Source organism: Cariama cristata, unplaced genomic scaffold, assembly GCF_000690535.1.
Source record: "Cariama cristata isolate BGI_N322 unplaced genomic scaffold, ASM69053v1 scaffold6675, whole genome shotgun sequence".
NCBI classification, from domain to species: Eukaryota; Metazoa; Chordata; class Aves; order Cariamiformes; family Cariamidae; genus Cariama; species Cariama cristata.
In genome coordinates this window covers 29,764-44,015 of record NW_009616858.1, presented here as the reverse complement: position 1 = coordinate 44,015, position 14,252 = coordinate 29,764, and the positions used below count along the sequence as shown (strand labels likewise).

Here is a 14,252-nt window from a genome sequence, read left to right as displayed (position 1 = left end):
AATAAGCTTTACACTACCAAAACACAGTCTCAAGTAATTGTTGTGGTTCACTAATAAACATGCCTCTTGTCTTTTCCCAAATCTGCCTTACTTTCTATCAGAGGTAAGAATCCCATTAAAAGACACTTTCTACATCTCTTCAAAGAGACAGAGGAAGAAAAGAGAAGGAAGTAATTCTCAAAGCATTTGTCTTAAGTACTTCTGTGAACAACTAAACAAAGATTGCAAGCAGCATTTGTCCCATTCATTACACAGGTTCCCTTATCGCAGCATTCCCCCCATCCAAAAAAATCTAGATGAACATATGCTTCATCCAGGCTCAGCAGCAGGACAGTATCAACATTCCAATAACAATTTTGAGCTGGTTCCTCCTGTATACACTGTTTAACAACAGAAAAGTAAGTTTCTGTGAGAAGGATATGAGAGTTTCTAGCTAATAGGCTAAGAGTTATGACTGCTCCACTGATTACCTGCAAATCCTTGAAAAGATCCCAATAGGTCAGTGTTACTTTACACTTAAAGAAGGTTTTACTTTCCATTTTTTTTTGTTTTCCATTATCAGTTAATGTTGCACATACTGAATTAACCAACTTCAGGATTTTTGAAGAATCCTAGAAGAACAACATATGCCTTGTCTTTCAAGTAAGCAAAGTTGAATCAAGAGAAGATTACTCTTTGGAGACCTTGAAAAATAGCCAGAAAATGCCTCAGGAAATGCCAAGATCCAAGGATTTTTTTTTAATTTTTCTTGCAATAATTAAACATGAATTCAAGGTTGGTCTGTCATACTTTTTTTTAAAGTTGTAGTAGGCTGAACAAGTATATCTGGAACCAAAGACTGTCAGGTTATATCAAACGAAATAAAACATTCACTACTGACACCCATGGCAACAAGCACATATTAAAAAAAAATCTGGATTAGTTATCAAAGTGAAAACTAGATATTTTCTTTTATTCATTACTTGGCCATCTTTACAGGTCCACAGCAGAAGATAATCACCAGACAACTCAACGACCTCCAAAACTAAACAAAGAAAGCAAAAAAGTTTAGTTATGCTACATAAAGAACTCTGCTTTTTGATTACATAGTGAGAAATTAACGTTAAGTGCTTCTGGAGATGACGATGACCTAAAGATGAGGACACTTTTACAGATGTTTTAAAACTTATTTACTTTTTCAATGTATAGATAATCTACCCATAGTTAAGGTTCTAACCATTACATTTTCTCCTGGAAACCACTAAAAGCAGACACTATCCAGCAGTTTAAATAACATATGAGAAAAGCTGCATCTATTTAACAGCTGCAGAACCCATAGAACAGAGGCAGTAAAATATAAAAAAAGACAAGAGTTAAAAATCCTACTGCAAGAATATTAACTGTAATAAAAGAGAAGACATTAAAACCAGCAGCTAGTTAGGTGCCAGGACATAATAGAACCCATAAGGACAGGCAAAGAATGATGCTAAGTTAGGGAGAAAGAGTCTGTTTTCAGAGAAGAACTTCCTGACAGACACCACAACAAAGCAACATGAACGGTGACTGTGTGGTCCCCTTCTCGTAAATAAATCAGGCGTCAAAGGTTGATCTGCAGTTAATAAGAGGCCTAAGCCTTCTCCAAGGATTTGTAGTATTCTGTCAGCACAGTCCAAGCCTTAGGAGCCATGAAGCCTTCCGGTGGGTTTTGTCCTTCTCGAGCCAGCTTGCGCATGCGGGTCCCCGATATAAACTCAAAGTCTTCGTGGCTGAGAGAGTAGGGGTAGGGGCAAGGGGGGAGAGGGATGGGAGCAAGGAGGGGGGAAAAAAGAACATATTTTAAAAGCAGGCAAAGTTTCTCATATTCCTTCTGCTTTCTTGATACTTTATACATTTCTTTTAGGGGGTATAATGCTGTATAGCAACTGTCATTTCCAGACATTTGGCCAGCAATGTCAGTAAATCTCCAGAATACACACCCTCTACAATATTCAACTTAGGTAACTCCTGAGGTTTAGCAGCACGGTCCAACTGATCTCCTGTGGACTGAATTGAGTCTATGTTTCCATCTAGCCTGGCTCGCTCTCTGTGAGGAAACAGGGAACTGCTGGTGAGAGGACTGCATCTCCCCCACCTCCTGTCTCAGCCCTCTGCTAAGCAGCAGCAGCCATCCTATTTTGCCCCTCGCCCTGCCGTGGCAGCAGACCAGCCCTATGTGCTGGTTGAAGAAGGTCATTTCAGTGCCACTAGAGAATGTGAAAAAACAACACTGCACAAAATTCTAGTGAAGGACAGTTTGCAGAACAGAGAAAGTAAAAGCCTCAGAGTCTAGAGGCAAGCTCCACAGCTGGGCCATTGCAAGTCACAGAGTATGCATTTACATATATATATATATATATATGCATATTGGCAATGTGGCACATACAATTCCAAATAAAGAAAAAAGCAGGGGATTAATAAAAATACCTTCCCCTAAAGATATTTTTCTTTAAAAAAAACCCAACAGAATTCAGTTCGAAAAATGCACAAATGAACCCAGATCAGGATTATTTATCATTGTTAACAGTACAATCTAAATTAGTATTAACTTCTCAGGCATGCGGTCATAAGCAGCAAAAGCTCCACAAGTTAAACTCTTGGTCCTCACAGGACTGAAACAGTAAAAGCAAGACAAGAATACCAGAGTTCTACCAAATGCTCCAAAGGAAAAATCATTTATTCTTAAATTAAATATGCAGTTTTACTTACGCCATTTGCTCAATTTGCAACATGTATGCATCACTCATTCTTTACTTGTCTGTTTGAAATAAAAGCCAAGTATTGATCTCAGATGCACATGCCTCAGATAGAAACAAGAGCCAAGTGTGCGCATCAGAGGGCAGAACTTGGCTCTAAGTGCTGAGCTATGCTTAGTAGGGTATGGAAGTTCGCAAGATGCAGAAAGCATTCCACAGTTCCCTTTCTCAAAACCACTAGCTCAAAACCCCATAACTTTTTGATTTGGATTGTATACATTTACACAGCAGCACTGCCATACATGCTCTTTTCTTACTGCTCTCAATTTGGGACTGTGGGTTCCTGAAGTGTCACAACAGTGCAAAAAAAACCCCTACTTTGCTTCAATTCTGCAAAATATAAATTACAAAAAAATGAAAACTTAAAGTTGATGCAATCCCATGGGAGAAAGAGTTATGTTACTGCTATTTATAATGCCTAAAAATTTTGTTCCTTGGCGGAGAGATGCCTACTGTTCATTAACACCGCTTGAAGGTAACTTGAGTTCTTTGCAAAGAACATTTCTATAAAATATATGTGGGGAAGTGATAAACCTGGTTAATTCTAGCAAAAAAAATACTAAGTCTTCAGATGATCAGGAACAGGAGAGTAAAACAAGTGCTATAAAGTTTCTCCATGTGTGGCAGCAATACCAAAGTTCAAGCATTAAAAAAAAAAAAAAATGTTGGCTGCTTTATCCTCTCCTTGCCTGTTAAGTTTTCAGAAAAACACTCAACTTCCTCCCGTGCCCTACAAGTGAAATAAAGGTACTAAGACAATAACTTTAGGTATGTCAGTAAGTTTGCTTCAATCAAGACCCCCAATTCCTTTAGCTGCTTCTTATTCCTAGTTGCATAAAAAGCAGCTCTAAGAATCAGAGATATCAGGAGAGAAACATCAAAAGAAGCTAATGAGATCTATAGAAACCATAAGGAAAGAAAAATATGAGCGAAGGCCATTTAAGAACATACTATAGTCAGCACCTCATAAAATTTCTAGAAATGTTTCAAAAATACTATAAAAAGTACAAAAGTACTAATTATGCCCTCTCATTAGCCAAAACTTCTCTTTTGAATGAGTTTTTCTTTAAAAAAACTACTTTAATTAGTAATCACTAAAGTGACTCAAATGAAGTTTTGGCAATATATGCCATATGTTGAAACGACACGGTAATTTTTGCCTTTTTAAAAATTACTGCGTTTGCTATTTTATTGTTTCCAGTTTAATTGCCACTTTCCCACCTAAAACAGAGGATTTGAATAACTGCCCAATACTCGTTGTCTTTGCTAATGGTAAAAAATAAAATCTCTTGAATATCAGAAACTGAGATTTCCACTAAGCATAAATACTTTATCGGTACTGGTACTGTGGTGTGATGTGAATGAGGAGCATTTTGAAATAAAGCATATCAGTATGAGTAATTTGCTTTTGTGGAAAAAGAAACCAGAAAGAAGAGCCAAGTAATTTTGTTCATAGTGAATTTTTAGGATATTAGCAGTTATTCTACATAAAATGGAGTTGGCTGGAACACAAGAGGGGGAAACATTTGACCGTTAAAGCTGCTATGAAATATAAATGTCAAAGCCACCCAATCCATTCTCAAGCAAGATTTGGAATGACTCTCAATGAAACTTAACCCATGGGATTTAAGTGCCTTTGAAATTTTTATCAGTGGCTGCTGAAATTAGCTTTCTTCGAGCGACACTGTATGTTAGTAAATGCTTGTGATATTGATTTGACCTTCTACTATCAATTGAGTTTGACTGGTATTGACGTCATATTTGGTGCCAATGCAATTAAAAGCATTCTCCAAAAGAAAGCGGGGAAAAAAAGCAGAAATACATCCACAACAAAAGCTTGTCAACAGAAAACCAGCCTTGAAACACATTACATTGAGACTGGCATTTGCTCCATGGCATAGCATCCTAGAATCCTATTACACTCACAGTGTGGAAAAAGCCTTACATACAAACACTGTGAAATCTCCTTACTTACGGATGACAAAGCTAGGCAGGCGGAAAAGACATAACTTCACTGTGCTCTCATAGATCTAGCAAAGGGAGAAAATGAATCTTTTCTTACACTTCAGATTGCGCCCTCCTTCCACACACAGAGCTATATGTATATACAGATACCCACAGGTGCACAAGATAGTATTTTACATTTGGAAAGTAGTAAGTGGTTTATTCAGAATAACATAGGAACAAATTTGTGCTGTTAATTAATCTTCATATTATTCACAGTAACTGAGCATCAGACTCAAAGGACACTACAAACCACACAGATTAAGAATTCATACACCAGTTCTTTCCTTTCATTTACAAAGACTAATGTTTTAATCTGTTAAATGGATTTCCCTTTTTTGTGCATTCAGCAGTTATTTTTTACTACAATACCACAAGAAGCCCCAGCAACAGTGACAGCTATTTATGCTTTGTTATGAGCGTAAACAGTCTAAGAGCAGTGTATGAGGCTAAGATTGCAAAGACCTTACAGTTCTTGTGACAAAACAAAGAAGTTATCACCGTTTTGCAAGTGGGAAATGACCGCATAAAGATGCCTGCAGTCCTAGACGAAACCTCGGCCGTATCTCTGAGGTGTCAATACAGTACCTTAATACAGTGACTGAGGAGAATATTTTTTCCACTTCAACAATTATTCCCTACAGGTTTAACCTAAGCATAATATACATTACGTAATTGATTTTTCACTTGGGAGTACTAAAGATCAGTCATAATCTTGGGAACCTTGACCTTCTGTTAGGGTGTCTGGCACTGTGCAAATGACCTTGGAATTCCCATGCTCTGTGGAAGACAATGTCTGGTGCTCTCAAGGTCTTAAGAAGTTACTCTTAAATGCAAGACTCATGATAAAAATACAGATCATTCATTCATAGTTTTGCCTATTCATAAAAATACGGGTTTTGGAAACAAATGTATGGAAATAAAATAATAACATGACTTACTCAACCTGGTCTGGCTTCAAAATTACTGCCATGTTCTACTCAGCTGGTAAACTTTAGATTCAACTAACTCCTAGGACAATTCACAGCCTCCTTATCTGGGGTTCAGCCCTTTAACAATTCTCCTTCTCCAACTTCACACTTACTGAACAGGATCTGTCATGAAGTGAACTCTAACCTTACAACCCTTTTCAGAAGGATTTTCACTGAATTTAAATTTGCCTTTGCTACACCATAACTCCTACAGGAGCAGAACGTTGTCCCTTACAGTTTCAAGTCTTCATTACATCAGTCTATGTTATGCCTTGGGAATGCCCCATGATGCTGAACAAACCAGCTAGTATCAGCTAGGTCCAAAACCTAACTGGCCATGAACAAACTGCTAGTGAAAGTAGAACACAACAGTGTGATCAATATCAACATATCCAAAGAAAATCCTTTACCTGCTCTGAATGAAATTCCTTTCTGACTGGCAGGAGGGTTTAAGTCTTCTAAGCTGCTGTAATGTTTCAATGTATCCTAAATTATGTACTACCGCTAACTGAGAAACCATATTTCACACTGCTAAATTAAGGAGGACAGTCAACTGTGCTTATCTCAGCCTCTTACCATCACTTTAAAAATCAGGTAACATACTGGGAACAGTATGTACTTAGTTGGAACAGCTGTCCTGTAAGTATGGCTTCATAGTATCAAAGCAGTCATGAAAACCATATCAAAGGTTCTGGGAATAAACTATATAAAGTTAAAATCTCTCCTCTTCACAGATACTCATGCTTCATTCACATTTTACAGAAAGCATGAACAGTCTGCTCCAGTAACCTTACTTACGGGTTTCTTTTAGCCAAAATGATCTCATCAGTTTTCTTTCAGGACAAAAAAAAAAAAAAAAAAGAAAAATTCCATTTTTCCAGACACTGTTGTGGCTTTTTTAATTGCCAGACTTATTTCCTTTCTTAATTGAGTTTTTTCTCAGCAGCAGTCTGTGGCTGCATTTTATAGGACTGATCTTCTGTAAAGAATTGGGAATCTCTGCTCACCCAAACAACCACTATTATTAAGCCACCAATCCCAAATCATACTTGTTTGTGGTAACTGTTCGAGAGGCCTTTTTGGCTGAAGAAACACAGTAACTGTTTCTCTGAAGGGATTTCAGCATCGGGTAGGGATTTTTTGGGAGGTGGTGGTGGTTTCTGTTGGTTGCTTGGTTCTTTAGTTGTTTTTCCTTTACACTTTAGTCTAATAGTGGTTCACAGGTCATTCATTCATTTGGAATTTCTCCATTTTAACTAGAATTCTTCCTGTAAACTTTTCCAAAACATGGTTGGACATATTCAATTATTGATCCAAAACTCTATGAAATCTAAAAGGGGAAAAACTATGATAAACAAAGGACTGTACCAATATTCATACCAGCTTTTATATGTATTACTTCTTCAGAATTCTATGCAAGTGGAAATGCTCAAGCTTCCCACATAAACTTAGATTAAGGCTTGCTGTCTGACTTCAGCAACAATAAAAAGGGAATTATTTTTTTTTTGCTACCCTCATTTTGACCAAAGGGAAAATAAAATGAAGTTAGCTCTACTTGCGCTTCAAATCTGCACCGCTTCAAATGCATTCCTCAAATCCCTTTCCTAAATCTTAGTTTTAGACACATCTTTTTCAAAAATACGTTTTCAGACTGTAGTTCCATGAGGTGCTAAACCTAGTTCTAAGATGTCCAAGAAAAAAATTAAAAATTGTGGTGGCTTCACAAGACAAAATACAACTATAGTTTCAAGTCATTGGTTCTTCACAGGTCTTAATATTTTAAAGGGTAACTTTAGTCAAACAAGTTAAACTTTGTCCACCACTCTGCAACTACAATTGCTGTGCAGCTAGTAGAAAGGCTTTTACATCAGTCTTTTTTTACCCCCGTTCCTCACACGCAGTGCTCCACGATTATCCCTGAATGCAACCAAGATCTCTCTGCCTTTCCTTATTAACAGAGGTACATGTAGATACACCTGCTGCCAAGTGACTTCAGCTCCAACACAGCACCACAGCGGCTCAACACTGTTAACCAGCAGCATGAGGCCCTGGTACCCAAAGTTAACAGTCACGTTCTCCAGACTGTACCCAAGCAGAGATACCAGGTCTACTGAAACTCCAAGGGCAGCATGTGCTCCAGAGGATACAAACAGAAGTGAGAAACAAACATAACTTCTATATTAACACCACAGAATGGCATGTTCATGGATACCTTTGGGAGCTGAAGGCCTTAAGAACAATGACCTCTTGGAATCACAGGCAGCACATCTGAGAAGGGCGGGCCTTTGTTATTAATTTGAAGGCAGGGCAAGTGGTATGCTTTTTGAGCTTCCCAAGCTTGCCACCAGGTCACCAGCAGCTTCGCCACAGCAAGGTATCACACTGTTGCCCAGAATCTTATGGTACGTAGCTGATCCGTACCAACCCTGCACATGAAAACCTACTCCCACAGGCACACATAGAATGCCATCAGCAAGCGTTACATCTTTCTCATAAAAGCTGAGCATGAATGTTTAGCGATGTCACAAGCAAAGCAACTCTCCGCCATTGCTAATGCTGCAGCCCTAACTTGTCAGACATTCCTCCGGCAGTTGGATCAAGCTTTTGGTAACCTATCACCACTAGCCGAAGATTCATCCCCCATCATCCCCATGGCTTGGGCTTGCCTTCAGAAGCAGAAAGATAATTCTTTAACATTAGTGAAGAGCCCAACTGCAATAACCTCTGCATGTCTTTGCTGCCAAGTCAGGTGTGGGTCCAACTCTGCCAAATTAGAAAGACACTCAAGATAGCAGATGGTGTCCATTATGGCTTCTCACAAGCACCTTCCCAGATAGAGGAGTCTAGGAGACCAGGAGACCTGAAAGAACAGATGGGATGACCACTCGGGGAGAGAATAACTACTTCCTAAGTAGCTAAGACACACAGCCCAGCTATAGCTCAGTCCAAGGGAAATCCACTTGCCATAACCTTCCGTGAATCCATTACTGATGTAAATTCTTGAATTGCCTAATTGACTGTCAAGTCTCCAAGCCTCAAAGAACTGAGAAAGGTGCAATAGAAATCAAGTTACCCATTTCCAAACCAAGTGAGAGCAATGCTTCTATGCATACAACACTCTTCACACAGCATGAAAATGTGGGGTTTCCACCAGGTAAGCGGTCAGCTTAGGAAAGATTTCCACAAACATCAGTATTGCAGACCCGAGGGTCTTCCACCAGCACTGATCCCCTCGTATTTCCAGACAATCCTCTATTCCCTGCCATCCTCCTTACAAACACCACATAGTCCAGGAGTCTGCCACATTTTCAGCATTACACAGACTATCTTGAAATGCAGCCAGCCGCACCCACCCAAGCTCTAACTCTGTCTGGAGCCTACCACAGCGTTCTCTCTATGGCAGGCAGGAGCAATAACGGCTCTCTCTTCAGGGAGTCTGCATGTGTCCGCATTGCCATCTACAGGATTGCTGCCACACTCCAGTCCACCCTCTAGTTTACAAAGAGCATCTAGGGAAGGACAAGACAAATAGCCTGACATTCTGACAGCAGCAGGGTAAAACTACACACTAATAGCAGCACGGTCTCTTTTCCAGGACAGTGACAGAAACAGAAAAAAATATGCCTCAAACCAAAGGGTCCCCACAGGCATGATGAAAGGATAACAGGGTGCACATAATGCAGCTTGTGACAAAAGGCAAAACCTGTTACCACAGAGATTTTTTTTTTATCATTTTCTCTGGCTAATGACAGATGCATGATTTTACTCCCCTTGAATCTAAATCAAATCTGTCTTGCTAAGAGTACAGTATCAATGACCACAGAATCAATATTCTTCTACAAAGATTTTCTGTTCCGTGTAATGGGAATTCTGGCCTCTCACATCGCTACTGCCCTTCTATTCCAAATTATCAAGAAGTGACAAACCACCATAACTATTTCACTTTAACCTTTGTGTATATGTTGTCTAAAACTTGCTGAATTACTTGGACATCAAACAGGACAAATACCCATAGTATAACAGTCTTTTAAACCTTATGTTATAATGTATACAGGTTTGCATAAAACCAGCAATATTTACACCACAATCTAGTTACTGTGCACAGCAATGAGGACTTCTAGATGCATCTCAAATAATGAAAGGCACAAAGGTAGTGAAGTGTTCAACAGCTAGCTAAGAGGCAATAAGTTTAGGAAGACTTTCATGTCAAATACGCTAGGAATATCCTTCCCTCTGATTTTATTCCTCCAAATGAAAATACCATATGTATCAGGGCACAGGTCTGATCTGATGCTACTGTCCACAGCTTGACTTGAGGGGAAAAAAAAAAAAAACACCACCAAAACAAAACCTGCTGCAATGCCATCCAAAAAGAAGCTTCACAGCACTAGGCAGAACCTTATACTGGAATGCTGCTTATATGGGAGGGAGGAGGAAGGAAGAACATCATCAGCAAACTACAACTGTCAAATAAGCATCCCTGATTAGCTTCAATTTTAAAACACCTGCAATGTAGCAAATCATCAAATTTCTAAACACATATGGATGTCATAGAGTAATTGTAATTCTTGTCAGGTTTCAACAAATTTGCCTTTATCGTCCTGCTTGTGATTTCCAAACAACAGAAGAACATACCACAAAGTTATATTTAGCTATGTAAGAGATGATAACTCTTTGCAGCTTTTGAAAATAAAAGCAGACTAATTCAGGTGCTTGGAATTTACTGCTGAAATATAAAGCAGTTACATAACTTACAATCAGTGTTAAGCCAGCACACTAACAAACATAGTTCATGCCAAGAAAGACACAAGCTGCTGAATAAAACTTTTTGGTTGATTGTCACAAGCCATAGTGACATCCTTGGAGACTTTTATACTCAATGCTATTACAGCATAAGCAGCTGAAGAGATAAGAGACAGGTTCATTTTTACAGATCAATCCATCCCATGCTGATTTCACGCCTTCAAAGATGTTGTACAGACATACTTCTTCAGTTAGAAGCAGTAGGAAATAGTCAGAAAAAACTCCTATTTTTTTATTTTATAGAAAAACATCTTGCTTGACAGTTCGTATTTCAAGTACTAACTTCAGCTGCAGTTTGACGTAAAACAAAAGTACAGTCCAATAATCTGAATAAAGACGTTTAAACCAAAATGACAAGTCACCTTCCCAGTCCCACTCACTGGCAGGACAGCAACACATATAGTGAGTTTTGGACTCTGCTATGCCACACAAATGAAAAATAATATCGGAATATGCAGAGGTGAAATTACCTGTCTTGTAACTGGATCAAAAAAACCCAACACCCTCCCTGCCCCCCCCAAAAAAAAAAAAAAAAAAACACAAAACCAAAAACCAGCTGAAAACCCTGGGACATACAATGGACTTGGGGTATCATTTTGCATTATTGTAATAAACAGAGCAAATGGCTATTTGTCACCCTCTCCTGTCCACTACCTTCTCCCCGCTGCACACTCTCATTGTTTCTTTTCCATCGTCTGACACCTGAGAAGCATCTTTAGAAAGATACACCAGCAGAAAGTTAATCTTACCATTATAATAAATAGTAACTTTTTTGTGGATTTAGCAATCTGTGCCAACATGTTCCAGAGTCAGAGAAACTCCAGTACCTGGGAGGAAAAATGAAGCTTGCAGCTGCAGCTAAAGTTGGATCAGGTTAGTTGTACTGTGAAACCACACCCAAATCATACTGAAGTCAAGTTGCAGTCATGATCTAAAACCACATCTAAACACTGCCATCTTTGAGCAATATGAATTTAATTTAAATGAATTTTTTTATATGGGCGGGGGGTAAGAGGTAGCTATTGCTCAAAAAGTCTTAAAACAAAAATACAACTTACTGATCAGAGTCATAATAATCCATGCACTTCTTTTTCTTATTATAAGCTGCAACTCTGAAGGGTACGATTTCCAGTGCTCGGAGACCTGGAGCCATTGTCAACACTTTGGCACCATGGGTTGGTTCATACAGATCTTTCCCAGTGTCAGGGTGTGGCATCCCTGCTGGATCTCGCCCTACAATGTAGAAGTTAGCTCCTGCAACCATCCGTGATCTGCAGTGCCACTGAACCTAGAACAGAGACAGGGAAAAACAGTTAGCAGAAGAAAACAATCAAAATATAACCCTTAAAATGCACACGCACTGTATAATTACTACTTTTTCTCTAATCAGACACGATTTTCACTATGGAGCCACAACAAAACAAAGAATCAATTATGTGAATCACCACCAAACTTACAGCTAAGACATAGTATTCCCATGTTTCACCTGCATTTTAGGATACTTTAAAAGTTACTTTAGCACAGTATTTGGAACAGTATAATCAGGGCAACAAAGATGGAGCTTACCCATTTCTTAGCTCATTTCTTCCTGATGTTGTCACCCTCCATCACTTTCCTTTTATATGAAAAGATTAATGCAAAAGCAACTGACTTGGGAAGCTTAGTCGGATCTAGCCGTATATTTCTCTATTTTATAATCACAGTAATTTCTCTAAAAAGATACCTGACCAATAGAGAGCTGCCAAACATCTCACCAGAAGACAGACATGATAGGCTACTTAAACACAGCGTTCATAAGTGATCTGATCAACCTACCTACACATTAAAAAAGAAAAATTACCCATGCTCAGCATTTTCACCTGGTGCACTTAGCAAGGATGTTGTCCAAGGCAGGCCTTTAACACTTAGTCTGTGTCAATATTAAGACCCAAAGGACATATAAGCTACGTACGTACTGCACACGAACACTTGGAATAGGCTTTCAGACCACTAAGACTGCCTATTTATACCACAGGCTTCCAAGATGAAAATTGATAAAGCAACTCTAGCTTTGGTAAATATTTAGTCATTTTTCCCTGATCATTTTGAAATAATTTGATTCTAACATATCTATATAACTGGGGAGGAACCAGTGTCAAAATTGGAAACTTTAGCTTTACTGAATTTTTGCTAGGATGCACCAACTCCCTTTCACCTAATATTTGAGGCAATGTAAATATTGACAAGCAGCTTTCCCACATTACTTCACTGCACATTTCAAAATGAGTGGTTTCATAACTAACAACCTGATTTTTACTTTTTTCCTTATAGCTCAGTTACTACTGAAGGTAAAAAAAAAAAAGATACTTCAAAGGAAATTCTGCACACAGACTATCCGATCATCCGCACCCTACAACCAAAGAAATGCTTTCAAATTGTTTAGAAATGCATCTCTTACTAAATAGTGAGAGGATTTTTTTTTTGTCCCAAAGACTGCAGTATTTACTAGATCCTAGACTGCTAGATATGGCACACTTATGACAGTTTTTAGGCTTCTTATGTTATAGGACCATTGCGGAATTTTCTTAATTTATTTTTATAGGAAATATTTTCAATAGAAAACTTAACTGTACAGTTCAGCAAAAGTAACATAACTTTTACATTACTTTAGGGAACAAAGACACACCACTTCAGGAAACATCAGCATGTTCTTATATTGGGAAGTATTCCCCAAAAGAATTGTCATACCACCTATATAGCTTAGTATCTGCCAAAGGATACTCAGAGAAGAGTTTAAAAAAACCAGCAAGTATATAACAGTAGTTTCGTACACGTGCAGCCTTACCTCCCCACAAAACTAAAGGGTCTACCCAGTAACTACATAGTGTAAAATAGCTTCACAAGTTGAACAGTAATAAACATCTGTCAAAACATCTGTCAATCACTAAAGGGTAAAAAAAAGAAGGGGAGATAGACAAAAAAAACCCACAAATAATAGGACAAAAGTTGCTGCTGCTTGTAGTAAATGGACAGTGCGATGGATAAATTTTCCTTCTATTACAAAAAAAATTTGCATTGCCTACTTCAAATCTTTACATAAAACAAAATAATTGTGTTTCATACATTAGTCACTGTGCATGCTGTTTTATGTTAACAAGCTTTAGGCCAGAAGCTCAAAAGTGATTTCTCAAAGTGGTAACTAACTGTTAGTTCTACGTTAGTTCTATAACTCATCGTTATAGAAACCATTCAAGGAGGAAGTTTTGCAGTCAATATGGACAGAGTTCTGTAAATCAGTAGTCAGATAATGAAATTAGGAACCAGTCATGAGGGTACCATTGGTATCAGTTTTCATCTTGTCTTCAGTCAGACATTAGACATCATGGACTCCACTGATATTCAAGCATATAGGGTGCTATGAAAGCACCTGGATGCTGATAGCCATGCTAATAATTTTAGTATTTAACATTACAAGCATGGAATGGGCCATACATACGAAATTCTAGCATACCACAGCAGCTAGCAGCATATTTTCTGAAACTATTCTAGCACAGTTAAGAAATTTAAGTTTCATGTTGTCATTTAGGTAACAGCAAGCAAGAACTCCATTTTGAGTAAGTGAAGCTATTTGACTAAGACAATTTAGAACAATGTAAACTACATGTTTGAGACATAAAACTAGCAGCTCTTTTCCCATTTCTATACATCCATATTACTTCAGAAC

At 38.3% G+C, this 14,252-nt stretch overlaps 1 protein-coding gene across 1 annotated transcript in view; it reads right to left on the bottom strand.

Moving 5' to 3' along the window:
• Positions 1 to 906: 906 nt before the first annotated feature.
• The window catches only part of PAPSS1 (3'-phosphoadenosine 5'-phosphosulfate synthase 1), a 35,774-nt gene continuing 22,428 nt past the window's right edge, over positions 907 to 14,252 (bottom strand). The window contains exons 10-11 of the mRNA XM_009700310.1: positions 11,608 to 11,837; positions 907 to 1,745 (exon numbers count right to left, since the gene is read on the bottom strand). Coding sequence (XP_009698612.1) covers positions 1,607 to 1,745; positions 11,608 to 11,837 — 369 coding nt within the window. The 3' untranslated portion in view covers positions 907 to 1,606. The remainder of the gene's footprint in view (positions 1,746 to 11,607; positions 11,838 to 14,252) is intronic.